This window comes from Hippopotamus amphibius, chromosome 8 (assembly GCF_030028045.1).
Source record: "Hippopotamus amphibius kiboko isolate mHipAmp2 chromosome 8, mHipAmp2.hap2, whole genome shotgun sequence".
Lineage (NCBI taxonomy): Eukaryota > Metazoa > Chordata > Mammalia > Artiodactyla > Hippopotamidae > Hippopotamus > Hippopotamus amphibius.
Genome location: NC_080193.1, coordinates 60,920,984 through 60,948,422, shown reverse-complemented (window position 1 = coordinate 60,948,422; position 27,439 = coordinate 60,920,984). Strand labels below are relative to the sequence as shown.

Genomic DNA, 27,439 nt, shown 5'->3' with positions numbered 1-27,439 from the left:
GACTGTACCTCTAAACACACTATACTAGGTATGTTGGAACCCATAAAATTTCCAATTACTGCTTCAGAATTTATTGTGCACATATGGAAAATAATACTTGTAAAACAGAAAGGGGTTTGTGCCTTGTGCTGTCAATACTGTGAAGGATGGGGTGATTATAAAGCAAATTAACAATACTTTTAAATGTGCATTCACTTATCTTTCCAATTAAATCCTTGTTAAACAACTGCACAGACAGTAATGGCGCTTCTGCAAAGCACAGATCAAGACAGTTTTATTGTAATTTTTACTCTGTAACAATTAATCAAGTAGGCATTTTCTTTATTATTAAATTATTTAGTTAATAAATATTCTCAATTGGCTAACATATTTGTAGTTTACATGTTATTTTTGATTTTCCTACAGTGGAACATATTTGGGAGTATTTCCATTTTCAAGCAGAGGGACCATTAAGGGATGTGATTTTAAAAATTTCTTTTCTCTAGAAGAATAACTGTGAACAAGAGAAGTCCTTGAAAGTTTAAACCATTCAAAAACCCTATTTCAACCATTTTATTTTGCAAGGGATGCAAACACATTGCTTTCAGCAGATAAGAAATGAGAGGTTTTGCTCTAAGGCGTCTTTCTGTTGGGGTAAGCATTAAAATTAGCATTTTAAAAGTTCATTAATACCAGTTACAGACTTTTGAGTCATGAGGCTGCATTGTGGTTAGCATTTTCTTTTCCTATCCGGGTGAAATGAAAAGTACCTGAATACTATTTCTTATATAAACACAGAAGGTGGTATAAATGAAAAAACAGATACAAAGACATCCAAATTTTTTTTTTCCATTTTTGAATTTCCATTTTTATAATTTGGAGATCTGAATTTATCTAGCTGGTATATATACTTCACTTTTAAAATGCTTTAGCTCATTCTTTATATGGTCTTTTTTGTTTCAACTGGCTTTTGTATATTTTAAAATTTTTGATTAGAAGAAATTTCTAGGTAACTAAATTAGTATTGAGAACAGTGATATCAGAAATTATACCTGAATTTAGGATTCAGGAGGGCTATATTAATACAGAAGTAAGAATAAAAATATGAGAGATACAACATTTTCTTGAGTCATAAAAAGAAAATTCCAAGCCTAGTTAGCTATAAAGTTGTCTAAGTGGTGTGATTTGAGGTGAGTCAACACTACTTTTTGAGAATACCTTATGTAGAAACCTGATATTCTCACTATTGGCCTGGTTATAGGACGCTCCTTATAGTACGCTATAATATAGTAGACAGCCCGAACTAGTATACTCAGATTACCAGATTGTCACCTTGGAAGGTCTGAGCAGACTCTTGGGAATGGGATGATGAAGTTCAGCAGAGGGTAAGGGACAGGGAGAGGGAGAGGAGGAAGGGAGAAGATGGCTGGGTGCTGTGAGTGTGAGTGTGGAGAAAGTAGGCTTTGGAGGTGTCAAAAGTGAGGGTAGAATGATTTGAGGGCTCTAAAGGCACACTTGGTCCCTCTATGCTTTGACTGATGATGGACCCCAGTTTCAAGTCAGAGAGCTCTCTGGGAGTAGAAGTGTAATGCTGATGCCAAGGCATACACTTCTCCTGGCTGAGTATTTGGCAAGCAGAAATTATAGGCTCTGGCCGGTACAGCTTAACTGAGGGCCTATAATGCGCTTGGCACATCATGGGCATAATGGGAAATCCAGAAGTAAAGTATGAGGCACATTTCACTTCCCAGCATCTCACAGTTGGGAAAGGGAGAGAGATATGATGCGTCTAAAACTGCACAGACTGAAACCAGTGCTAAACCACAGGTACAAAACGCTACGGGAACACGGTAGAAGCAGCAGCTAATTCCTATTGAGATTTATTCCAGGAATCATGAGATTTGTCTTAAGGAGGTGCATTTACCAGTTACAAAACCAATGATTGTGTGCCTCTTGCTCAGAAAGACAGATCTGCTCTTCCTTTCATTGGGACCAATCAAATAACAGTAGACACACATACTCCAGTCCCTGGGGCTGATGGGGCATTGAGTTCCAACATCTCAGGCAGAGAAAGGAAAGTGAATCCCTTCTGGTTGTCAGAGCATTAAAGGAATGAATTAAGTAGAAGGGAGAACAGGCCACTCATTAGGGAAGAATGCAGCAGGGAGTGGGGAGACCACAAAAAGACAAACAATCTGGAGAATTGTAAAAGATGAGATGGTGAAACAGCAAGAAAAACAAACTATTTAAACAAAATGATTCCAATGAGCTTTTTAGAATCTCATGGTCATTATGTTAAGTAGACTATTGGACACTCTGCTGGCCTTAGAGCCTGCAAGATGGAGACCAGGCATTAGAAAACCATAGCTGGGCTTTAAATCCAGTTCATCTCTAGATTACCAGGAGACACATAGCGCCTTCTCAAAATATCAGTTAAATGAAACAAATGCAACTTTTACCAATTCATTTAAACTCATAGGGACTTTCATTCATCTATAAAGTGAAGAGCTTTTCAATAAAGATCTAGTGAGACAACACTGAAAAATGCTTTAGAGAACTCAAGTACTGAGGTTCCCTTGCAATGTTCTAAGGAGTAAACACCATTCTCCTAAAGCGGATTTACTCAATTCTTTAAAACAAAACATATATTTCTATTGTTATTTCAGAAGAAACAGGTGTTAACTGTAGGAAGTTAGTACACAGTTCAGAAAAAAGAAGACAATAAAAGTCACCAGTACCTAGTCTAACATTTTATGCATTTCTTGCCATTGTTTCTGGAACAGAGTTCAACAACATGCAGTGAAATGGTCCCTTTCGAGAGTGATCTCTAGCATGTGCAAAATGCTTCTTTTTCTTTCTAAATGAAATGTCCCAACTCTGGATCTGATCAATATATTGATTAAAATGTATAGAGAGTCTATCAGGTGCAAGATACTCTTCAAAGTGAAGTAGGACAGACAGACTTAAAAGATGTGAGCTCTGCTCTTAAGAATTGTTCAGTGTGTTGAGAAGATAAGATATGCACATAATGTTTGCTAATAATATATGACAATTACACACAACGTGAGATTTTTGTGAATCAAGTAGTTGAAACTGCAAAAATAGGATTTAAAAGGAGCAGCAAGTTTTGCGGGTTGGGGTGATCCAGGGAAAATCTGAGTGACTTTAAATAATCCGAGAGGGATATGAGATCCGCCCTTTCTCAAGTATTCTTTCCTTTTAAAAAACATCTACCTCATCATATATCATATTACAACAGACGTCTCCATCAGGGTAGTTGCAGGGACACATTTCGATATAACTTCCGTTTCTACATGCATACCTTGAAGGTATTGTGGGTTCAGTTCCAGACCACAGCAGTAAAGTGAATGCCACAATAAAGTGAGTCACACAATTTTTTTGGCCTTTCAGGGAATATAAAAGTCATATTTACACTATAATGTAGTCTATTAAGTGTGCAGTAGCATTATATCTACAAAAACAATGTACGTGCCTTAATCACAAATACTGTACTTTATTGCTAAAAAATGCTAACCATCAACAGAGCTTTCAGTGAGTCACAGTCTTTTTGTTGGTGGAAGGTCTTGCCTTGATGTTGATGGATGCTGACTGATCAGGGTGGTGGTTGCTGAATGTTGGGGTGGCTGGGGCAATCTCTTAAAACATGACAATGAAGTCTGCCACATAGATAGACTCTCCCTTTTACAAACAAGTTCTCTAAAGTGTGCAGAGCAGTGCTGTTTGATAGCATTTCACCCACAGTAGAACTTCTTTCAAAATTGGAGTCCATCCTCTCAAACCCTGCCACTACTTTACCAACTAAGTTTATGTAATATTCTAAATCTTTTTCTTGCCATGTCAACAGTCTTCACAGCATGTTTAGGAGTAGATTCCATCTCAAGAAATCAATTTCTTTGCTCATCCATAAAAAGCAACTTCTCATCCATTCAAATTTTATCATGCGATTGCAGCAATGCAGTCACATCTTAGGCTCCACGTCTTTTTTTTTTCCAACAATGCTTTGCTTATTATTTCAGTTTACATACACTGAAGCTCATTCTTTTTGTTGCACAGATCTGTGTTTTGACAAACTCATACAATCTTCTGACTGCCAGTACAATCAACATACAGAATAGTTCCATCGCTCCCACAAAATTCTCACATTTCCTGTGGTAACCAAGCCTTCTGCTTTGTTTCCTGGGACTTTACTAAATTAATTTATTCATTGTAATAGCTATTTTATGTAGTCTCAAGGATTTTCTTCTTAGATGATCATGTGTCTTAAAATAAAACCATTTTTTCCCTATGTTATAATCTCTAAAATGATTTGTGTGTTTTTTTAAACTTTTTATTTTATGTTGGAGTACAGGTGATTAACAATGTTGTGTTAGTTTCAGATGTACAGCAAAGTGATTCAGTTATACTTATACATGTATCTATACCTTTTCAAACTCTTTTCCCATTCAGGTTGTTACACAATATTGAGCAGAGTTCCTTGTGCTATACAGTAGGTCCTTGTTAGTCATCTGCTTTAAATATAGCAGTGTATACATGTCAATCCCGAACTCCCTATCGCTCCCCCCACTCTTTCTCTCTGGTAACCATAAGTTTGTTCTCTAAGTCTGCATCGACAGAGGAATGGATAAAGAAGATGTGGTACATACATACAATGGAATATTACTCAGCCATTAAAAAGAATAAAATAATGCCATTTGCAGCAACATGGATGGACCTAGAGACTGTCATAGAGTGAAGTAAGTCAGACAGAGAAAAAGAAATATCATATGATATCGCTTATAAGTGGAATCTAAAACAAATGATACAAATTAATTTATTTACAAAACAGAAACAGTCTCACAGAGTTAGGCTCCACTTCCAGTTCTCTTGCTATTTCCATGACATCTGTAGTCACTTCCTCCACTGAAGTCTTGAGCCCCTGAAAGTCATTCATGAAGGTTGGAAGCAACTTCTTCCAAACTTCTATTGATATTGATATTTCAACTTCTTCCCATGAATCACTGATGTTCTTAGTGGCATCTAAAATGGTGAATCCTTTCCAGAAGGTTTTCAATTTCCTTGGCCCACATTCATCAGACGAGTCACTATCTATGGCAGCTATACAGCTCTATGAAATATATTCCTGAAATACTAAGACTTGAAAGTCAAAATTACTCCTTGCTCCACAGGCTGCAGAACGGGTGCTGTTAGCAGGCCTGAAAACATTAATCTCACTGTCCATCTCCATCAGAACTCTTGGGTGACCAGGTGCGCTGTGAACGAACAGTAACATTTTGAAAGAAATCTTTTTTTCTAAGCAGTAGGTCTCAACAGTGGGCTTAAAATATTCAGTAAACCATGTTGTCAACAGATGTGCTGTCACCCAGGCTTTGTTGTTCCAATTATAGAGCACAGGCAGAGTGGATTTAACATAATTCTTAAGGGCCCTAGGAATTTCAGAATAGTAAATGAGCAGTGGCTTCAACTTAAAGTCACCAGAGCATTAGCCCCTTATAAGAGAGTCAGCCTGTTCTATGAAGTGTTGAAGCTAGGCACTGACTTCTCTAACTATGAAAGTCCTAGATGGTATCTTCTTCCAATATAAGGCTGTTTCACCTGCACTGGAAATTTGTTGTTTAGTGTAGCCAGCTTCATTAATTTTCTTAGCTAGATCTTCTGGACCACTTGCTGCAGCTTCTACATCAGCACTTGCTGCTTCACTTTGTACTTTGATGTTATGGAGAAAGCTTCTTTCCTTAAACCTCCTGAACCAACCTTTGCTAGCTTTTCTTCTGCAGCTTCCTTACTTCTCAGCCTTAGTAGAATTGAAGAGAGTTAGGGCCTCGCTCTGGATTAGGCTGTGGCTGAAGGGAATGTTGTGGCTGGTTTGATCTTCTTTCCAGACCACTAAAACTTTCTCCGTATCAGCAGTAACACGGTTTCACTTTCTTATCATTTGTGTGTTCAGTGGAGTAGCACTTTCAATTTTTTTTTGTTTTAAATTTTCTTTGCATTCACAGCCTGGCTAACTAGTGCAAGAGGCCTAGCTTTCTACCTGCCTATCACAGCTATTGACATGCCTTCCTCACTAAGCTTAATCATTTCTAGCTTTTGATTTAAAGTGAAAGACATGTGACTCTTCCTTTTATTTGAACACTTAAAGGCCATTGTAGGATTATTAATTGGCCTGATTTCAGTATCGTTGTGTCTTAGGGAATAGGGAGGCCTATGAAGAAGGAGACAGACAAGGGAATGGCTGATTGGTAGAGCACACAGAATACACACAATGTTTATAAATTGTTTACTGCCTTACATGGACATGGTTCATAGTGCCTCAAAACAATTACAATAGTAACATCAAAGATAACTGATCACAGATCACCATAACAATCATCATGATGAAAAAGTTTGAAATACTGTGACAATTACCAAAATGTGACACAGAGACACAAAGTGAGCAAATGATGTTGGAAAAATGGCATGGATAAACTTGATCAGGGTTGCCACAAACCTTCAGTTTGTAAAAAAGGCAGTGTCTATGAAGTGTGGTAAAGTGGAGCACAAGAAAATGAGGTATGGTGTAGCATTTTCCAGTGTAACTGGTTCATTATTTCATGTGATTAACTCATCTCAAGAGAACCGATGGTCTTGCTTTAAAGATAAGAAAATTGGCCCGTGAGGGCTAAGTGACTTGAGCAAGAGGGCACAGCTAGTAAGAGGTGATACAGAAACTGATCTAAGTTTTCTAACTCCTGGACCGCAGTGTTCTCATTGCACCTAAAGGCTTAAAAGAAATGGTTCAAAAGACACGTGGAAAATGAGACAAATCACAATAGAATATGGAGTTTACCTCATGTAAACCAGTCACCAATATTATATCTTGACTGACCCACTGTAATAACCTCCTAACTGTTCCCGTTTCACTCCTGTCTTCTACCATCTATTCTTCTCATAGCAGTCAGAATGATTTAAGAATAAGTAATATCAGATCATTTTCTGATTACCTCCCACCCTCCTCTACCCCAGTGACTTTCCAGTGAATTTAGAATGAAAGGCAAAACTTCTTATCTTGATTTGCAAGGGCCTCCCTGGGCTGGTTTTGCCTACCTCTCTGACTTCTGTGTCCCGATGTCATCCAAGCCCTCATTCCCTAGGACCAGTTTTGCTCTGCCTGCTCTCCTCTTCCTCCACATCTTTGTGTTCCTCTCTTCTTCCTATCAAGGCAAGTTTCTACTCAGATGGTACCTCCTCAAAGAGATCCTCCCAGATCATCCAAAATGCGGACCATCTCCCTCACCCCCTTGGTTATTCTCTATCATGTCACCATCTTGATTCTTGACTTGACCTGTAAGCAGCTTGTGTATTTGATTATTATCTATCTCTTGACACCAAAATGAACACTCCACCAGATCCTGATTGCCCTGGGCTCTCCTCAGTACCCAGAAGAGGCCCCGACTTATAGGTTTTCAACAAATATTTCTGAGTGAATAAATTGCCATGTCAAGTTGTCCTTAGGCAGATTAAAGCCTTCTTTTATTCCTTAAACTAATTTTCCTTCTTTCCTGATTCTTCTCATAGACTTTTCAGTTTATAATACCTTTGTGTGTGTGTGTGTGGCGGGGGGGGCGGTAAGGGCACGGTAAGCCCAGGAAGGTCCTTTGCAATTTGAGCCTTGCAAATTGAGAGGTGGCTTTTGGCAGACGGACATGGGGCTGGCAGAGCCTTGTCAACAAGCAGTATCACCGAGAGTAATCACACTGTGGAAATTTACGTAAGCAGATGACAGCCCTGAGTGTGGTCTTACCACCTGGGTTGGGAGTCACCCATTGTTTAGGCAGTCTTTCTTGGCCTACTGGGCCAAGATGTTACAGCTAGCTATGCTCTTCCATTTTGACAGCTCTCTCGCTCTCCTCTCTCTTTTTTTGCCAAGTCTTTCTTATGTGGTCCATGTTGGACAGTTAGATTATGACCACAGGTGGAGATTGGAGATGAGGAGAAGTTTGTGATTTATGACCAACTGGACACAGACTCTCAAATTCTGAAGATTTATTTTTCCTTGGGGCTATATTTTGTTCTGGCCCTAAAAGCTAAAGTTACCTTTGATTAGGGTCTAACCAACACTTGTGGTCCAACATTATTTATTAATTTACTTATGGAATTCATTCATATTCAACAAATACTTATTTGAACACTATTATGTGCCGGGTACAGTAAAAACTGGGGATACTTGGGAGACCAAAACGGGCAAGATCTTGCTTGTCTGGAGGCTACACTGTAGAGGAGAAAGGCAGCCACTAAAGCAACAAATGAAGCAAGACAATTTCAGACAGTATGTGTTCTGGAGAAAACAAAACAAAATGTTGGGGTGGAGAGAGACTGGGTAGGTACGGTGGTGGCATGCTTCAGACTTGTTAGTCATGGAAGGCCTTGCTGAGAAGTTGATTTGAATGTTAAGAGTGGGTCCTGTGGGGGTCTGCAGGAAGCACATTTCAGGTACACAGGAGCAAATGCCAAAGCCCTGGGAAGGAAATGAGATTGATGTGTCTGAGGAAGGAAGGAAAGAAGGCAGGAAGGCAGAAAGGCAGGAAGCGTGAAGGAAGGAAAGAAGGGGAAAAAAATGAGATGAGAGAGAGGTACATGGTGAGATCAGAGAGGTAGGAAGGAAAAAGAATCTGTGGGGCCTGCAGATCCTGGTATTTTCTTACTAATTTACACTGAATAGACCACCAGTCTTCTCGGCTACTGGACTGGAATATCCACGGAAATACATGCTCTACGTCAATGAGCACGTCATCTGTTGTATTCACTGCTATTTCTAGTATCCTGCATGTTGCCAGGCACATAGGAAGAACTTTGTAAGTGTCTGTCAATGAATAGATGATATAAAAGCCAAAATCTTATTTTATGGAGCTCACCACTCAGTTCCATGTCCATGCTGATGTGCCAGGACTCTCGGAGAAGAGGAAAGCTGACAGGGTACCTGCCACTCCGGCTCCAGTGGGCCACGAATGTGAGGCCAGGGAGATGATGGGTTCTGAAGTCTGCATGACTCTAAGCCATTCAGATTTTCATCTGATCGTGGTTGCAGCGCTACCTTTGTAAACTTTGGATGCTTCTCTTCAGGGAGTTCATGGAGATCCATCCAAAATTCCTCCCTGCCCCATACCTATTCCTTTTTCTTTCTGAGAATACTTTTTTTCCTTTAGCACACTTTTGTTAGGGAATGCTTCTAAACTACATGGAGCATCTCGAAAAAGAAGTGCCATATAAATATCTGTGAGTCACTGAAGCCGCAATTATCGGCAACAGGGACTTCCTGTGTGAAAACAAAAACCAAAGCATATTTTCAATATTCAAAATTCAATGCATGGACTTAACAAGAGCAGTATAATTAATTTCATTGCTATTTATTCAATTCTGATTTTTCTCTCTACTTAGTCATTTCCAATATTCTGGAGAGCCAAGATGGCAAGCCAAGTTACACCACCGCTTCCTATATCGTGCCTGACTTGCCCAATTGCCAATGACAAACAGTAAATCATATCTCCTCAAGCTTTGTCTTACTGAGGCAGAGAATGGGAATACAGGATTTTTCACTCTTTATTTCTGTCCCATGATTTTTTTTATACAATCTAAAATTCTGTTAACTTATAGGAGTCTGGGAGAAAATAAATGTGAAATATAGCTTGAGTTTTCTTTACTGAGACACCCAAGAAGTGGACCCTAACAGTGTACCAATGAGAGCATTTGATAGAGAGTTGATTTGTATTAGTAGTTTATCATTCTCTTATTTTGTTGCAACAAATCTTTATTTAACCCATAAAGAGTATTGGGAACTTTGTTGTATTGGGGATACAAAAATGATTCAAACTTACTACCCTTCATGAAGTCACAGGCAGTGAGGGGTTATTTATTGAAAGAAGATGAGGTTTCCTTTTCTAAAAGAGTCCCACAGACTGGACACCAAGAAAGTGTAGTATTATAATGAGAAGAAGTGTTTTTTGGTTCTTTTGATGTTAAAAAGAAGAAACTGTCTCTCTGCCCCTCCCCTCTGGTAAACTGAATCCAGGAACCAGCAATGCGTTCTTTGGAGTAAGTCTGAAATGGGTTCACTGTCTGGCTTCAAAACACATTAACTTTGTGACCTTAGAAAAGTTACTTAATCTTTCTGAACCATGATTTTCATGTGTGAATAATGTGAATAATAAAGTTTTTCTACCTTGCAAACTTTCGTGAGGGTTAGAGATAACTTTAACTTTGCATACCTGCCATGTAGTAGATTCTCAATTAAGTGCTAGCTATCACCAGCATCAGTATTCTCTTACATTTTAAAATGTTATTGACTCGTTAGTTTTGTTAGCAGATCCTTAGGTAAAACAACTTTCCTCTTCATTTATTCCAGAATCTACAATATTGGAAAAGGATTGCAGCTGTGGAGAAATGTCAGCAATTTTAATCATATGAATAACACTTTACAGTCATGACATTCATTGCTTAGTTACATTCCAAATCATGAGTCAGAGTTCATAAAAGTTAGTCAACATTACTATATCAATCAACAGTCAAAGAGAAAACCTCTCATCACTAGAACATTGGTTAACAAAAAAGCGTTCATATTCTATTTTTGCTTTCCTCAAACGTAAACCTCACATGTCTTATGGCTTGTAGGTCATATCTCCTCTAAATAGCCAGGATAAAACTAGCTGGATACTGTGCAGAGGTTCCCAAACCTGGTTATGCACTTGACTCACCTGGAAAGTTTTTCTTTAAAAATGCATACTTATAGCTCTAACCTCTGCCTTTTACATCAGAGTTTCAATGGCTGAGCTCCAAAAATCTTTATTTTTAAAAAGCTCCACTACTTGATTCTTGTGGCAGACCGACTTTGAAATGATCCCTGATTGTCCCCTCCTCCTGTGTTCACGCCTTCTGCAGTCCTCTCCTCTAGGGTATGGATAGGAACTGTGACTTGCTTCTAACCATCAGCATGCACCAAAGGTGCTGTTATAACCTTCATGATATCGTACAAAAGATTATAACTTTGCTTTAGCCACGGGTCTCTCTCCCTTCCTGCTTTGATGAAGAAAGCTGCCATGTTGCAAGATGGCCTATGGAAAGGTTCACAAGGCCTTTAGCCAACAGCCAGTAAAGTGAGGCCTTAAGTCCAACAACCTGCGAGGAACTATATCCTGCCAATAATCACGGGTGCTTGGAAGCAGACCTGTCTCCAGTTGAGCTTCCAGATTAGGACCCACTCTTGGCTGACACCTTGATTGTAGCCTTATGGAGAATTCAGCTAATCCATGCCTAGACTTCTGACCAAACAAAAACTGGGAGATAATAAATGTGTGTTGCTTAAGCAGCTAAGTTGGTGGTAATATTTTTACCCAGCAGTAGATAACCAATACAACTCGGAAACATATCAGGGTCAGGAACCAGTGCTTTAAAGGTTTGCTAGAGCAGAAGTAAGCTTGGTGTGTTTTTTCACTAATTTTTAATGACTACACATTAATTCTTATGGTGATGATAGTGATTTATGATGATAATGGATTTTGATAAATATCCTTAGGGTTTTCCTTGAAGATTGACCGTGGGCACAACTCTGACAGATTTAATTTCTGGACTCAATTGATTGACCCAATGGAAAAGCCACAACTAAACTAGGACCTAAAATTTCAGTAGACTTTACTCCTCTTCTCCAATGAACATGAGGCTATTCCTCTGGAATCTGGAACCTCCCAAAAGTCTATGGATAAGATAAAGCTAACTCAGATTTTTTTATGAATTTGGCTAGGAAGGGCACAATTCATTGGATAGCAGGGAGTCTCCAAAGAAAAATAATCTTATTATCATCAGATAAAACTCAATCATGTGGAAGCCAAAAGCCATATTTGATTATTAATATTTAGTATCATGTTATTATGAAGACAATTAAGTAATATTGATCTGATTTCATGCAACCACTTGTCCTCTTAATTAAAGTTAATACTGATTATCACTTGGCTGATTCATAGTTTTTAAAGTCCTTACATTTTCATTATTGTGCCCATTTTGGATATGAAGAGTCTGTGATTCAAAGGGATTAAAAAAAAGAGTTTCTATTAGACTAACAAGTAGCTCCGAATCAAGATAAGGAGGCAGTTTCATCGATGCTTATCCAGTGCTCTTTCCCCACTAGATGGTCTCTGTTTTTGATTGTCTCACCACGAGTTAAGTCAGCTCCTTATTGCTTGGTATGTAGTGAATTATAAAAATATAGTTCACAACAAATGGATGGTATAATTTGCTTTAAAATAAGTAGCCAGAATTTGTTTACTTTAGAGACTAGAAGTATTCAGAAAGTTGTTACTCAAACATTACATGAAACTAAAAACTATACAAATATATATGCACATGAAGAGCTTATTGTTTTGACCTCTGTGTTTAGCATTGTTTACTAATGACAAATACATGTTCTTAAGCAGCTAGAAAGCAATACAAGTTTCGGCATCAATAGTCTTTGAGCTCTCTAACTCAATGTAGCTGAAAAATGAGGTCTAAGAAAGTTTCCAAAGCCCTGAAATGTTAGAGGCTGGCCCTTTTATGATCAAGTGATCTTTTCAGCTTTAATGGGAAAAATAAATCATTGTTAAAAGATAATCTTGTCACATGGAAGCCAGAAAGGTGCAATATCAATGATTCAACTTACCAAAAAACCACCCTGTGGAATGGGATAAAGCAAATAACACAGTTTGTTTTGTTGTTGCTGTGGTTGCCAGTGAGAGCGAAGTAGGCTTAAGGAAATACCTTGTTTGAAAAATAATAAGAGGGCACATAAACTCACTTAATAGAAAAATGAATGGACTTGATACAAGGGCTATTTTATGAGAACAGAACTAGAAGTTTTGAAATCCTTTTCCAGATCTTTTTCTGTTTCATCCAATTGCTTATTTCATGGTGAAACTGCCAATTGTTCACATTCTTTCCCGCTTTCCTCTTCTTTTATTCAATTTTGATGCTGCAAATAATATGAAAAGCACTGGGATAGCTACTAAAGTTAATGCTTTGCTTTCTTTGCTTTGTGGTACAAATCTATATAAAAGTAGTTTAGATATAGTTGGCAACACAAAATTGTTTCTCTAATAGTTTATTTTCAATGGAGCTTATTCTTAACTTGTTCAAAATAAGCAAGTTCATCTCTTTAAGCCAATATTTAATTTGGATTATTATGCCAATAAGATCTGGGTGAATAAAGATATGCAAAGTACAAGACTGTAAATTAATGGGAAAAAAAATCCCCTTCCATTTTAAAATAACACACACACAATCGTATGCACACACACACGTACACACACCCACACACCCAATTAAGATTCTTGGCCATGTAGATTTATGGCATTTATATATTTTGTTCCTCCGGGTGTGAAAAAGTGAAGGAGGGTGTCCCTAAGAATGTTCCTTTAAATTATTTTTCTATATATGGAAAACATGTCTAAAATCCTGGTAAGAAGTAACTTCCTCGAGTTCAGAGAAATGCTTAGACTGAATATTTGTTATTGTGTACTAAGAAACACCAGTTTGGAAAATTTCCAGTTAGCTCTTTCTTCAGTACCTCATAGTCCTCCCATTGGCTCACGGGCTTGGGAAGCTTCATAGTTAATATTTGCCAAAAAGGATGCCAGTCTTCCATGTCCCTTTTTTTAAAGGGTGAAAAAAAGAACATCTAAGTAATACCAAAGAGAGTCTGAACTGAATTTGGAGAGTAAGCAAAAAACTAGATGGGCAGCTCAAACCAGAATTTCGATGTTAGAAGGAGGGGGAATTCAGACTGGTAGGATTTCTGTCAAAAGTTCTCAAGACAGTTATGCAGCATCTTCAGGGCTAAAGTCTGTCCTTCGTAAAAGTACCCCCACACAAGAAAACCATCACGTCACAGATCATTCCAAAGAATCAACGCAGTGTCACAGGCTGATGACAAGTTGACACCTAAGGTCATAGACTAGTTTTCTTCTGGGGATGCCCTCATAGAACAGAAGAGCAGCATCAGCAAACTGTCATTGAAAGCTGTCACCAAATACAACAACAAGGCAGAGCACTGCTCACTAACGCATCAACAGACCAGTAAATCGAGAGTCTTCAATTCCTGTCCTGAAGGTTGCAACAGAATATTGTGTTAAGGTAGCTTCTTGGTCCAAACATAGATACATGAAGCCCTACAGAGAATGGTAGCACCAGGCTTCTTCCTAACTATAGCATTTGGTGTTTTCACAGGCATTTCTCTTTCTTGAAAAGTTTTAGCCAAACTCCTATGACAGTACTTGTCACTTACAAATATCAGAAAACAGAAAGTCACTAACAAGTGGGTAAAACATGAAATGACTGCTGTCCACTTTTGTAAGGGGGTAAATCAACAGTCATTGAGTGGGAAATGTCAAATCCAGCAGTGGTTTTCAGCATAGGCTCTGAGACAGAGAGACCAGGGATCTAGTCCTGTTCTCTCATTTACTTGCTTTATGACCTTAGGACATTATTTAACATTTCTGAGCCTTAGTTTCCTCAACTTTAAAATGGGAACAGTAATAACAATCTATGGAATGGTAGAAAGGATTAACTAAATGTTATAAGTTAAGCACTTGGTACAGTGCTTGGCACATAATAACTTATGAAAATATGTTAGCTACTTTTATAATAATAATTATCACCTTCATCATTACTAGTTATAATTAGGAAATGCTTTTCAAAAGTGATCACTTTGAATTTAACTTGTGTGCCATCTGATCTGGAAGTATAATAAGGATATCCAATTCCTACTGATTTAGTGAGTCAAACAGAAAACCAAAACAAATTGAATCATTCAACTGGTGTATTTAGAATTGCTGATGATTATAGCATTCAAGAAAGTTAGCAAAATACATAAATTGCAATTAAACTGTTCTTGAAAATCCCCAAAATTAGTTTTCATTTGTCTAGTCGAATGGTGGGTAGGGCTTGTTCATTTTAAAAATGTACGTTTAGAACCTTCTGAAAAGGAAACACTGTGGAATGTGAACAAAGAGGAGATAAAAGGTGTTAATACAAAGAGGGTATGCTAAAACAAGCTATGTTCCATCTTTGAATACAAAAAAATGTATTGCATTCACATATCTCTTTATGCTTTTCAAGGAATGAACACTGCACTGCCCCTTTATTTCACTGCAGACACATACACACAAACACACATACACACACACACAGAGCAGAGACAACAATGTACACATTTAGTCTCTTTGTATCCAGCACTGATTCTCTCCTATGTCAGCTCTGCTGTTAGCAACCAGCATGTAGATGAAGGGGAAGGTATGGTGTTAGAAGCAATGTTATTGGTCCACTCCTGAAATTTCATTCACAGGATAATCTGATTAGCAAAATTTGAGAGAAGCTGGTATATGCATATCTTTTATCATCTAATTCAAAAAAACTCTACAACACAACTTGGACAAAATCACTAGTATCAACGGTCCTAATATAGCGTAATTTGTGTTCAGTGTGTTGCATTCTGACAGTGCTATAAACCAGGGAGACAGTTTACTGACAATTTTGCGCTACCAGATACCAATTCAGGCCTCTGTCCAGCTTTACATTGTCAACTCTCATGGAACATGAGCAGTTACACAGCCCCAGAGGACACTGAAGTTTGGATTGCAAAAGATGAGATGGACAGATTTCGTATTTTCATTGCAGATTTTTTTGCCTTTTCAAACTGCTGAGCATAATTTTTTTTTTAAAGGCAGGAAATGCAACTAGTGTTTGTTTCTAGCATGGCTTCTGTTTTGAGATTTCTTCTTTGTAGAAGAAATGTGTTGCCCAGCTGTCTAGAATCCCAACCAGGATATGGTTTCAGTATGAAATATATTATAAGAATGATTTTAGCTAGTTATAAACAGGAATGGTTATAAAAAGCTGGGGCTATTTTATCCAATATTTATCCACAGAAGGGGTACTCTGATTCAGTCCACTGGGGCCAATGTGAATACGGAAGGTAAAGTTCAGTTCTGTTTTTTGCCCAGGAAAGAGAGTGATTCTGAAAGGTGCACATTAGTGAGCAAACAGAACAAATAGATTCTTGGTTATGGAGATGCTCAGAAGTAAGAATTATGTGGCCACTGGCCAAAAGCACTGCAGTCAACACTTAAAAGGATAATGCTTCAACCCAAGTTGAATTGCAGGAGAGTTAATGATTCTCAGTAGTAATACTTCTATTTGTAACACACCCACACAGACACACACAGACACAAACACTATGCAACAAATATTAAGAGCTCCCTGTATGGAGGTTCCAGGGCTACTGGTGGTTAGTGAGGGAAGATACAGGATGATTTAAATCCTCCCTTCTCAGGTATATAGAGATTCATGGAGGAGCCACATATTTCAACCAGTATCTTCTTTTTTTATTCCAAGACTTTCAAAAGTTAATGTTTCTGAAATATAATCACGGAATACATTTGATAAAATTCTCTTTAAAAGGTGGCATTAAGTCTCTGGGTCTTATAATAAATGGAATTTAGAAGTTAGATGTACCTGTACGAATGCAAATTTAACCACCCAGCATAATGGGCACACAGAGAAGGAATCTGACTGAAGAAATGCTGCAGACTCCCTGGAGAAAATTATTTATAATCTGGGCCTTGAAGAATCAGAAGAAATCTAACCAGGCAGGAAGCATTTTGTATGTGGGATGGGAAGGAAAAGTTAGGAGGATACTGAAAGTAGATGCAAGAGACTATGCAAAGGCATTCAGAAATACAACGGTTTGTAAATAAGGAAGTACAGTTAGGAATGTTTTGTGAAGGAAATTCAGAGGACTTGCAGCCCACCAAAAGTAGGTGGGGGGACTTCCCTGGTAGCGCAGTGGTTTAGAATCTGCCTGCCAACGCAGGGGACACGGGTTCGATCCCTGGTCGGGAAAGATCCCACATGCCGCAGAGCGGCTGGGCCCATGCACACAACTACTGAGCCTGTGCTCTAGAGCCCGTGGGCCACAACTACTGAGCCTGCATGTCTAGAGCCTGTGCTCCATGGCAAAGAGAAGCCACCACACTGAGAAGCCTGCGCACCGCAATGAAGAGTAGCCCCCGCTCATCGCAACTAGAGAAAGCCCAAATGCAGCAAAGACCCAACACAGCCAAAAACAAAAGAAAAAAAAGAAAAAAAAAAAAAGTAGGTGGGAAGGCAGGTTATGAAGATTTTGCGTAAATTCTCCAGAAGGAAATGAGACATCATTGACTTTTTAAGTGAAAGGGAAACTTAGACGTGTTGAACAACTACTATGAGTCTGTTAAGTCACTAAGAGAATACCACACACTATCTCATTTCATTCTCACAAATATTTCCAAGGCACTTCCTTCCTGTTTTTACTGATAAGAAACAGAGCATAAGAGAGTTAAATAAGATGCCAAGGACACAAGGAGAGAGTGTCTGGGTTTTACACCATGTGTCTAATTCTAAACCTAAGGGCTATCTGTAACATCATCTCAAGATGTTTGAGTCTTTTTCTTTTTCCTTCAACATTTCCTAATTTTTATTTTTAAAACTCACTGTCTTTTTTAGAGAAGTTTCAGGTTTACAGAGAAACTTAAAATATAAAGTTCCAACATACTTTCTCTTATGCCTGCCCACTCCCCCCAAATCTCCCCTGTTAGCAACATCTTGCATTAGTGTAATACATGTGTTATGACTGATGAGCTAATATTTATGTTATTATTAGATGAAGTCCACAGTTTACATTAAGGTTCACTCTTAGTGTTGTATATTATATAGATTTTGACACATGTATAATGACATGTATCCACTATTACAATATCAAACAGAATCAAACAGTTTCATGGCCCTAGAAATCCCCTGTGCTCACTTATTCACCCCCCCGCCCCGCCCCAAATCCTTTGCTGTCACTGATCTTTTACTATCTCCGTCGTTTGGCCTTTTTCAAAATGTCATATATAGCATTTTCAGGCTGGCTTCTTTCACATAGCAATATACATTTAAGCTTCCTCCAAGCCTTTTCATGACTTAATAGCTCATTTCTTTTTATCATTTAATAATATTCCATTTTGTGGATTTTTTTATGGTTTGTTTATCCATTCACCTATTGAAGGACATCTTGGTTGCTTTCAAATTTAACCAATTACAAATAAAGCTGCTGGAAATATTGTGTGCAGTTATTTGTGCATGGACATGTTTTGAACTCACTTGGGTAAACACCAAGGAGCACAACTGTTGGGTGATAAGGTAAGAACACATTTATTTTAATAATAAACTGCTAAGCTGTTTTCCAAATTAGCTGTACGGTTTTCCATTTCTGCCAGTATGAATGAGAGTTCCTATTGCTCCACATTCTTGCCAGCATTTGGTGTTGTCAGTGTTTTAAATTTTAGCCATTCTATCAGGCTTGTAGTAGTACTTCATTGTTGTTTTAGTTTGTAATCCTTTGATGATGTGTGTACTTCCTAATTTTTAATTCTTTTACTTACCTATCATATACTTTTCTAACATCTGTGATTTTGACTCTTGCATTTTCCACCATTCATTTATTCATTTATCAACATACATTAAATGTGTATTATGTGCCAGTAACATTTTTCAAAGCTAGTTTATTTTTTCTTTTACCTTATTTTCTCCTCTTCGTTTTTAGTCTGTCATATTTCACTTGTTATTTATTTCACATAATGTAATAGTTGGTCCCCCTCTTTATTCTATTCGGCTCCAAGTAAACTGGCTATCTTATACTTCTCTGGTGATAATTTTTTAATTTCTTCAAATTTCTCTTTCTCCCTTCAAAGCTTTTATCATTATATATTCATAATACATACAGCAGAGAGTCTGAAATATAGATAGAGATGAAACTACGTGTAAAAAGGTCTAAAGTGAAGAAATCACTTACCTTGGTTGACAATAAATCTTAGCTTCTGTATTGTTGCCAGATTGCCACTAACTCGATATATTCCATCAACATCTAGACCTGAAAACAAAAGGGCATGTTTTATATTCACTCCTATAAGAACCGAGATGGTAAAAGGAAAAAAGAAAAATTATAGGAAGGAAGAAAGTAGTAACTCACCACCAACTAATCTCTTCCTCACAGAGAAAACCGATTTCTATGTCCTAAACCAAGCAATCGTCAACATTTTAATCCAAATAAACTAATCATTAAGTTCAGTGACAGTTAATTGTCAACAAACTTGAGTGTAGTTGAACCATAAAAGAGCAGTAGGTAGCATGAGACTTCACAGTAAAATTAAGATTCATTCCCAAGGAAAAGACAGGAATCAAACCCAGGGCAGAGTAGGCGGAAGAACCTTCATATAGATGTGGATTACTTTCCTTGTTGGAAAGATAAAGTAACCCAAGGTGTCTGTGAAGTTTTCTTTCCTTAAAATCTCCCTGCCTCCCTCTTTCCCTCCCTTCCTTCCTTCCCTCTCCTTTACCCCGTTCTCATTTGTCTTCTTACTCTCTCCCTTTCTTCTCTCTCTCCGATTCTTATTCTATTCTTAATCTGTTCTGTTCTAGTCTATTCTATTTTATTCTATTCCTAGGGATTCCAATTCATTTCCACTCTGTTTGATTCACTTTCTCCTGCAATGACTACAGCATAACATGTAATGGTCTGATTATTTGAAACTACAGAATGAAAATTCTACTCTGGATGTATAACTACTTTGATAATCTCTAGTGTATTGCAGGTAATGTATTCTTCCATTATGGATGGAAGAATAAAAAGAAATTCTCAACAAGATGGTGACATTAGTTTCAGATTATTTTAAAACTAATCATCTATAACTCAAAATAACTTATCCTGGCAGTGGGTTTGGATAATCAACCGCTTGTTTTCCACACATTTATTTATATCATATGGTTATTTCCATGACCCAGTTACGAAAAAGATGAAGAAACAGGAAAATGAAAAGAGAAACACGTATTCAGACCCTATTACTGTTGATAAGAAATGTTGATAACATAATTTTAATGTCAGGATTGCATATTCCTTGATGTGTCTAGGCACTCAAAGAGAACTGAATGAGATTAGCAGTTAATGTAGAGGTCAGTATCTTAGCAAGTTTCTCTAGGGAGGTGGTATAGCACCATCGTTAAACACTGTAATTCACAATAGTTAGTTAAATAAATTGATAGAAATCATTGTCATAGTGTGACAGAATAAAGTCTTTGTAAAGGTTTTCACTGACGAAATGAGCTCCTTTATTGCTTTACCATCTGTTTTTATGTACTTTATGGTATATTCTGCTGTTGTGCAAAATATATCATCAGTAGGTTAGGGTAGAATAACGTAATGTGTAATGCTAGTATTAACGGCATAATTCAAAGCCATCATTCACTCCGTTTGAAGACATTATTTTTTAGAGCAGTTTTAAATTTACATTAGAATTGAAGGGAAGGTACAGAGACTTCCCATATACCCCTTGCCCCAAGGCATGCAGAGCCTCCCCCATGATCAACATCCCCCACCAGAGCGATACATTTGTTAAAACTAATGAGACTACATCGATACATCTAGTGTCCATCCTTTACATTAGGGTTCAGTCTTGGTGTTGCACAGCCTATTGGTTTGGACAAATGTATAATGACATGTATCCATTATTATAGCCTCATACAGAGTATTTTCACTGTCTTAAAAATCCTCTGTGCCCCACCTATTAATCCTCACTATGGTTTTACTCTTCCACGTAATAACTTGTATATAATTTCAATAAAATGGAATAGCTATTAACAAATGTATTAACTGGTATGAACTCTGTAGTTCTGGAATAGTCTAATAATAAATTAGTGAGCCTCTGCCCCTTCCTGAGAACAATGAATCTATAAATTTGTGAGGAATTGAGATGCGGTTGGATACCTATTAGTGTGTAGTGAAAATGTCTAAGACATATACATTTATAAAAATCAAATGTATTCTTGTTTCCCTGATGTAAAAAGTAGCTCCATCAACCAAAGTGCACTCTAGTTTGTTTTTAAGTACAATGTGTATTTGACAACTTAAATATGACAATCAATTAAAACTTTTGTAACATTTGATTTTTAGTTTCAGGATGTTGGTCTTCAGTTTATGCACATGTGCTCAGAACTTTATAATTTATCAACAATTTTTTTTTGCTTTGTCATTTAGATAGTGTTTGGTGCTTAGCTTTAACCTATGTAATTTTTAAAAATGTGATAGCTTTTTAAAATATTAAAACTTATGCATTCAAGTAAGTGTGTCCCTTTCAAAGTTTTCCCTGTTGAGGGTATTTGTAATTCTCCTGAACATGTAGCCATTAGGAAAAATAGTATGAAATTATTCTCTGAAGTGACCTTCAGTGGCTCCATCTTGATGGCAAGTTTGGGGCCTTTGGTGGTAGTTATTTGTTTGGAAAAAGTCAAAGGTCATTCAGAACCGCAAACGGTGAATAAGGTCATCTAGACTGCCATCGCAAAGTTTCACCAGAAGAAAGTGGTCTTGATTTTTTTTCATGAGTTATCAGTTGCTCTGAAGGAACATGAGAAAAATAATATTTTGGAAAATAGAAACATTGATGGAGCATACAGCTCTACATTTCTCAAACAAGAAATGTGTTTTTTTAAAAAGGATCAGTCAAATTAGCCCTATTTAAAATAATAATTAAAATGAAATGTCAATTAACTATTACATTAAAAAATGAGAAAATGTGTCATATATTTCTTTTTAAATTAATTTTTGCTCTGCTAATTAGTTGGACCTTTATCAGAGGTCAATAGTAAATAAAATTATTTGAATCCCAACAAATTTTATTGTAAATAATGATCTTACTTAAGCCTCATTTTAATAAGCATATCTCTTTATAGGTACAAAATCAAGTGCATTTTTATTTTGAAGCTAGAACTCTTTCTTTTCTAATATTATTTACATGATATTGAAATGCATGTGTTGTTTAGAGTTGTATACTGAATTTCAATTAATGAAATTCCCTACTATCTAAAAACTTTTTCTCTTATAGAAATTTAGAGTTATAACATAGCAAGTATCCCTTTGATATTTCATAAATTTCAGAAGTTTTGTTTTTTCTTTTAAGTTCAATAATCAAAAACATTTGGAAGAACAGTATGGGTTGGATATATTATGTATAAGCAACTGGAAAGCAGTATACTGTTCAAACAAAGCAGCCTCATCCTAAATTAATAACCCAATTTACATCTGGAATAAAAGAAAGGAAAGCTGGGAAGGGAGACAGTGAGGGTAACTCAGACCAGGGTGACCACTGTGGTTGTAGAACTAAGTCAAAGTAGAGAAACTGCTTTGTGGCTTAGCACAGAAACCAGAAAGTAAGAGAGAGTAAAGCAAAACACATTAGATGCAATTTGAACCTAACTCGACAGAACTTTCAAGCCCTTTAGATTCAGAGATACCAATACCATATATCTAACAAAGGATAACAATCTCTAACATTAGTGGCCCCTGCTTTGAAAGGCTCATGCCCCCCTGCTATCATATTTTTTTCATTACATAAATAGAGTGAAAACGACAAAGTATATATTAAAAAGGAGTATTACATTTTGCAAAATAATCTGGAGCACATCAGTGAATTTTAGCAGTTATAAATTATACAGGTACAGTCTTGTAATTGATTAGCTCTCCCCTGAATGGCTCACAGAATGGCAGACCCTGAGTCCTGAGAATTGAACCCCAATTACGATGATTCACGTGCCATCCTCTTTTTGCTCCAAGAACTTTGAAAGTCATGCCAAACCAAACCAACGTAAATTGGTGGATTTGGACATCCTTTTCATGACCACATTATCCTTGCTGGATTGGAAACTACTTATTTTGGAAATATAATTAGACCTCTTATGATTTTTAAATGAGCAATGTCTTCAAGGTACCGATGTTGTGCTTTGGTGAAGTTTGGAGAAAAATCACTTTAAGAGGTACTTCTTTCAAGAAAATACCATGACTGAAAATGCTGACAGGAATTTTGCTTGTTATGCTAAAAATACTTTGGGAACACAATGAAACTAAAACATTTTACGTTTATTTTTATCAGACCAGCATTAATGTAATGCTAATGAAAAATTCTCTAAAGAAATCCACATGCACCGAAATGTCTTTTATTTCTTCCTCATCAGCTGACCTTCTTAAGTTTCAAAATAGTGTTTACTGTTGACAGAAATCACTGGGTATTGCTGTAGGGGATTTTCAAAAGTCTTCCCCCCCCCTTTTTTCTGAAGAAGCTTAGACTAGGATAGACACACAATTAGGAGTTATTAGACCAAATGGTGGTCTAAACCCAGTGGAAAGAATGCAGCTGTCATGAGTAATTCCCACCATAAATCTTAGACACTTTCCAAAAAGAAATCTAAGAGACCAGCACTGTTTCCAGAGTTGACTGACTTATCTGCCAAAATATGGGTAGTTTTTAACAATGCAGATGAGCCTGTTAAAAATAACTGCGAAGTGTGGATTAGGTGGCATTCTTGGTAGCTTAAATGAGGGACAAAGTCACGAAGATGGGGAGTTGGAGCCTGGCTGAGAGGTGTGCCCAAAAAGCCTGCTTGTTTTTCTGGACTATAACAAAATACATCTGAACCTCTGGAGTCTGAAATATGGGCTGGGAATTTTGCACAGTCTCTCTCCTGAGATTTATGGCACTTCCTAATTCCTAGGAGGCCAGGGCTACCGCAAGAAGAGTCATTCTCGCAATACTTTGGTCTTCTGGCTTTTCCCTCTGGCAGGAACAAGTGAGCACAGGAACACCCAGACTGCCCCCAAGGAGTGCTGCACATTTCTCTCTCTCTTTCTAAAGGTCTTGCTTAGTTTCAGAGCTGAATACGAGGAGAGGTTTTGTACCATATTGAATGGCACACATGTCCTCCTCCTTTAAATGGAAGTGTTTCCAACTTTATATTGCTAACTTATCTGATCACACACTTTAAATTCAGTAACTGAGAGTACAGGATATAATTGGAAACTCTTCTTAAATTTAATTTCTACTCTGTCTCAATGGCTTGTATTTATCCTATATCTTTTGCTGGCTTTATTTATTACTAATTTCTTGTGAAATACCCATCCTTCAAGAATGACTACCTTGGAAAATAGTTGACAAAATTCTGATTGTCAAACAAGAATGATTTTATTCTATATGAAAAACTTATAACTTTATAATAATCATTTTAAATGGATTTTTTTTTTTTACTATAGAGGCAATATACTTCCTTGGTAAAAACGAAAATTTAAACCACACAAGATTATACAATGAAAACTAGGTATCTACCTCATCCTGCTGTCCAAAGATAGTCATTGTTAATAGTTCTGTTTTAGTTCTTTTGTTGTTACTCATTTTATGTTAATGTATCACATTTCTGTTTATTAATTTATTAACTTTGAATGGTGTTTATTCATTCCCTATCAGAAAAGATAGTCTAAGGTCCTACCACTTATCTATATACCCTTTCTCATTGTTATTATTAGTTACATTTGTCTATTTCTATATCTTAATGTTTCCAATTACCTCTGTGTATAAAAAAAATAAGGAACTATGTACATTTACTCTTCCTTCTTCTCCTCTCCCTCATAACTTCCAACTTTATTCTTTATGTTATTTCTTATGTTCTCAAAGTTTAGAACATTTTATTTTATTCTCTATAAATATTTTGTGACTTATCTATGGGTTAATATTAGTCACTATCAAAAAAATGAAGGTGATTGGGTTCCACATTAAAATTTTGTTTCATAAAGGAGATCTCCTAAAAGTCAAGGCCTCATGTGTCTCATTCCATCGTAGGTTCCTTCATTTCCTCAAATTAAGTAGTGCCCAACAGAAATTTCTGTGATGGTGGAAATGTTCTGTATATTAACTGTCCAGACCAGCAGTCACTGGCCACATGCGGCTGGCTGTCAAACACTTGAAATGTGGTTAATGAACTGAACAACTGAACTTTTATCTTTTTTTTGACATATATATATATTTAATATTAGCTCTATTGGAGAATAATCGCTTTACACTGTTGTGTCAATTTCTGCTGCACAACAAAGTGAATCAGCTGTATTTACACATACATCCCCATATCCCTCCTTCCCACGATTCCTTCCCACCCTCCGTATCCCACCCCTCTAAGTCATCACCAATCATCGAGTTGATCTCCCTGTGCTATGCAGCAGCTTCCCACTAGCTAGCTATTTTACATTTGGTAGTGTATATACGTGAATGCTATTCTCTCACTTTGTCCCAGCTTCTCCATCCTCCGCTCCCTGTGTCCTCAGTGACAGGGGAAGAATAAAGATGCAGATGTATTTTATCTTATTTTAAATAACTCAACCACACATGGCTTATGACCACCATATTGGACAGTGCAGCTCTGGGTCAGAGTCAACTACTGTTCCACTCTTGTATGCCACTGTTATTCTTTCTTGGATTTATTTTTTTTAAGAGTTCTTTTTCCACAAAAGTATGTGGTTGGTAAATTTTCTTATTCTATCTCAGTGATTGTTTTTGATCAGAACAATGTCATACTGTATAGCACAGGTAACTATATTCAGTATTCTGTGACAAATCATAATGGAAAAGAATATGAAAAAGAATACGTGTGTGTGTATGTGTGTATATATATGTATAACTGAGTCACTTTGCTATACAGAAGAAATTAACACAACATTGTAAATCAACCCTACTTCAATAAATTTTTTTAAAAAGACTTTTGCTTCATATGTATGGATAATTGTTGACAATTTTTTTTTGAGTTTTGTAATTTTTTACTTTTCTAACTTTGAAGTGTTCCACTATCTTCTAGCATCTCTGCTGTTAAGTCTGATATCAAGTTGATTCTTGATGCTTTGTAGGTAAATTGCTTTTTCTTTCAGGATTTTTTTTTTTTAAAAAGATTTTCTCTTTGAACCTGTAGAAGTAAAATTTCACTCAGATGTATCTACATCTAGGTTCTTTCAATCAGAAAAGATTTTCTTATATTATTTGCTTTACATATCCTTCCCTCTACTGTTTCTTTTCTCTCCATCTAGAACTTCTTTAAGATGGATGTTATTAGAATACCCTATGATGAAAGACCAAATTAACTAGAATAAATGATGGTCATGGGTATTTCTCTATTTGTAGACATCTTTTTACCTGCAAGAGGCTTCAATATTAAATTGTCAGGCTGAGTGAGGGGTTCCTGCAGGATGAATGGGTGATGAGTAGATAGTAGGCTAGAGGTCTTCAGTTACCAAGTAAGGAGGACTTATTTTGGGATAAGGAATACTTTAACTATTTTGCTTCTGGGCAAAATTCTCTAATTCTGTGTCTGCTGTAGAGGACCTGAGATTCTTCTTTCTCCACTGCTTTCCTTCTCAGATGCCAGCATACTCATATACTCATTTGTCTTTGCATTCTCAGGCAAGAACTTCCTTGGAGCAAGGTAAATGGAGATGGACCCTGCTCTTCTCACATGTTAGTTCCAATATTTGGTGCATTACTGTATTTCTTGCCCTTCTGTCAATTTTTGCTCTTTTTATTTGTTAACTCCAAGCTTGGATATTCTCTAGGACATTCCTGGAGAGAACTGTGCCTAATTATGGTGTCTGAGAATGGTGCTTCTTTTGCTCTAATATCTTCACTTGTTTGAGCCCATCTGCTTTCTGTCTTCCTGGAATTTCTATTTCTGGTCTGCTGATGACACCTTTTCTGTTTTCAGCACCACTATTTTGTTTTTTTTTTTCTTTCCCAACGTGTCTTTTCTATTATTTCATTGGGATTTTTTTGAGGAAGGAGAATTGGACATGTTTTTTTCAGTTTGCCAACTTGAATGGGGGCCCTGAGTTGTTTTTCATAAAGAGACACTTTTTAATGCTGAAAACAAAAGTTTCACTGGATTGTAAAGATATTGCTATATAAGAATTTTATTTTCAGTAATAACCTATGAGATATAAATGACCCATGTGAGATACATTATGAATATTTAAAATACTTATTATGTGTTTCCCAATCTAATGTGGACAGACTATGTTAATATAGGGTCCAGGATCAGTATACCCCTCAACTTTCTCCCTCGCTCCTGACTTTTTCTTTGTCTTCAGAAGTTCCTATTGTCATTAATGCTTTTCTCAACATTCCCTTTATCACTGAGGTTGTTTTATTTTGTTTTTTTCTCTTCCATTTGTTTCATGAGCCCTTTCTTGTTCGTTTTTATCTTATTTTGATTTTTTCCCTACCTTCCTTGTATCTCTGTAATCAATTCTTGTTTCATAGAGATAATTGTTGCAATTTTTTTCTTTTTAATATCATAACAAAACAGCTATTTTCAATTTTCCTTTATGTTTTTGTTCGTTTGATTTTGGTAGCATTTTAGGTTACTCATTTCTGAATACAATAAGTTTTTCATCTACCAGATATTTTATATTGATTCATATGGAAAAAAGGATTTTGTCTTCTTAAAATATGGAAGAGACAAGTATTTGTTGATGAATTAAAAAAAAATGTTAGACTGAAAAGAG

The 27,439-nt window shown here is 36.8% G+C and overlaps 1 protein-coding gene across 2 annotated transcripts in view; it reads right to left on the bottom strand.

The window, feature by feature from the left end:
* The window catches only part of ARHGAP15 (Rho GTPase activating protein 15), a 652,966-nt gene that overhangs the window by 193,768 nt on the left and 431,759 nt on the right, over window positions 1-27,439 (bottom strand). For both annotated transcript variants that reach the window (XM_057745532.1, XM_057745533.1), the window contains exon 11: window positions 18,872-18,949. In XM_057745532.1, the coding sequence (XP_057601515.1) occupies window positions 18,872-18,949 (78 nt within the window). The remainder of the gene's footprint in view (window positions 1-18,871; window positions 18,950-27,439) is intronic.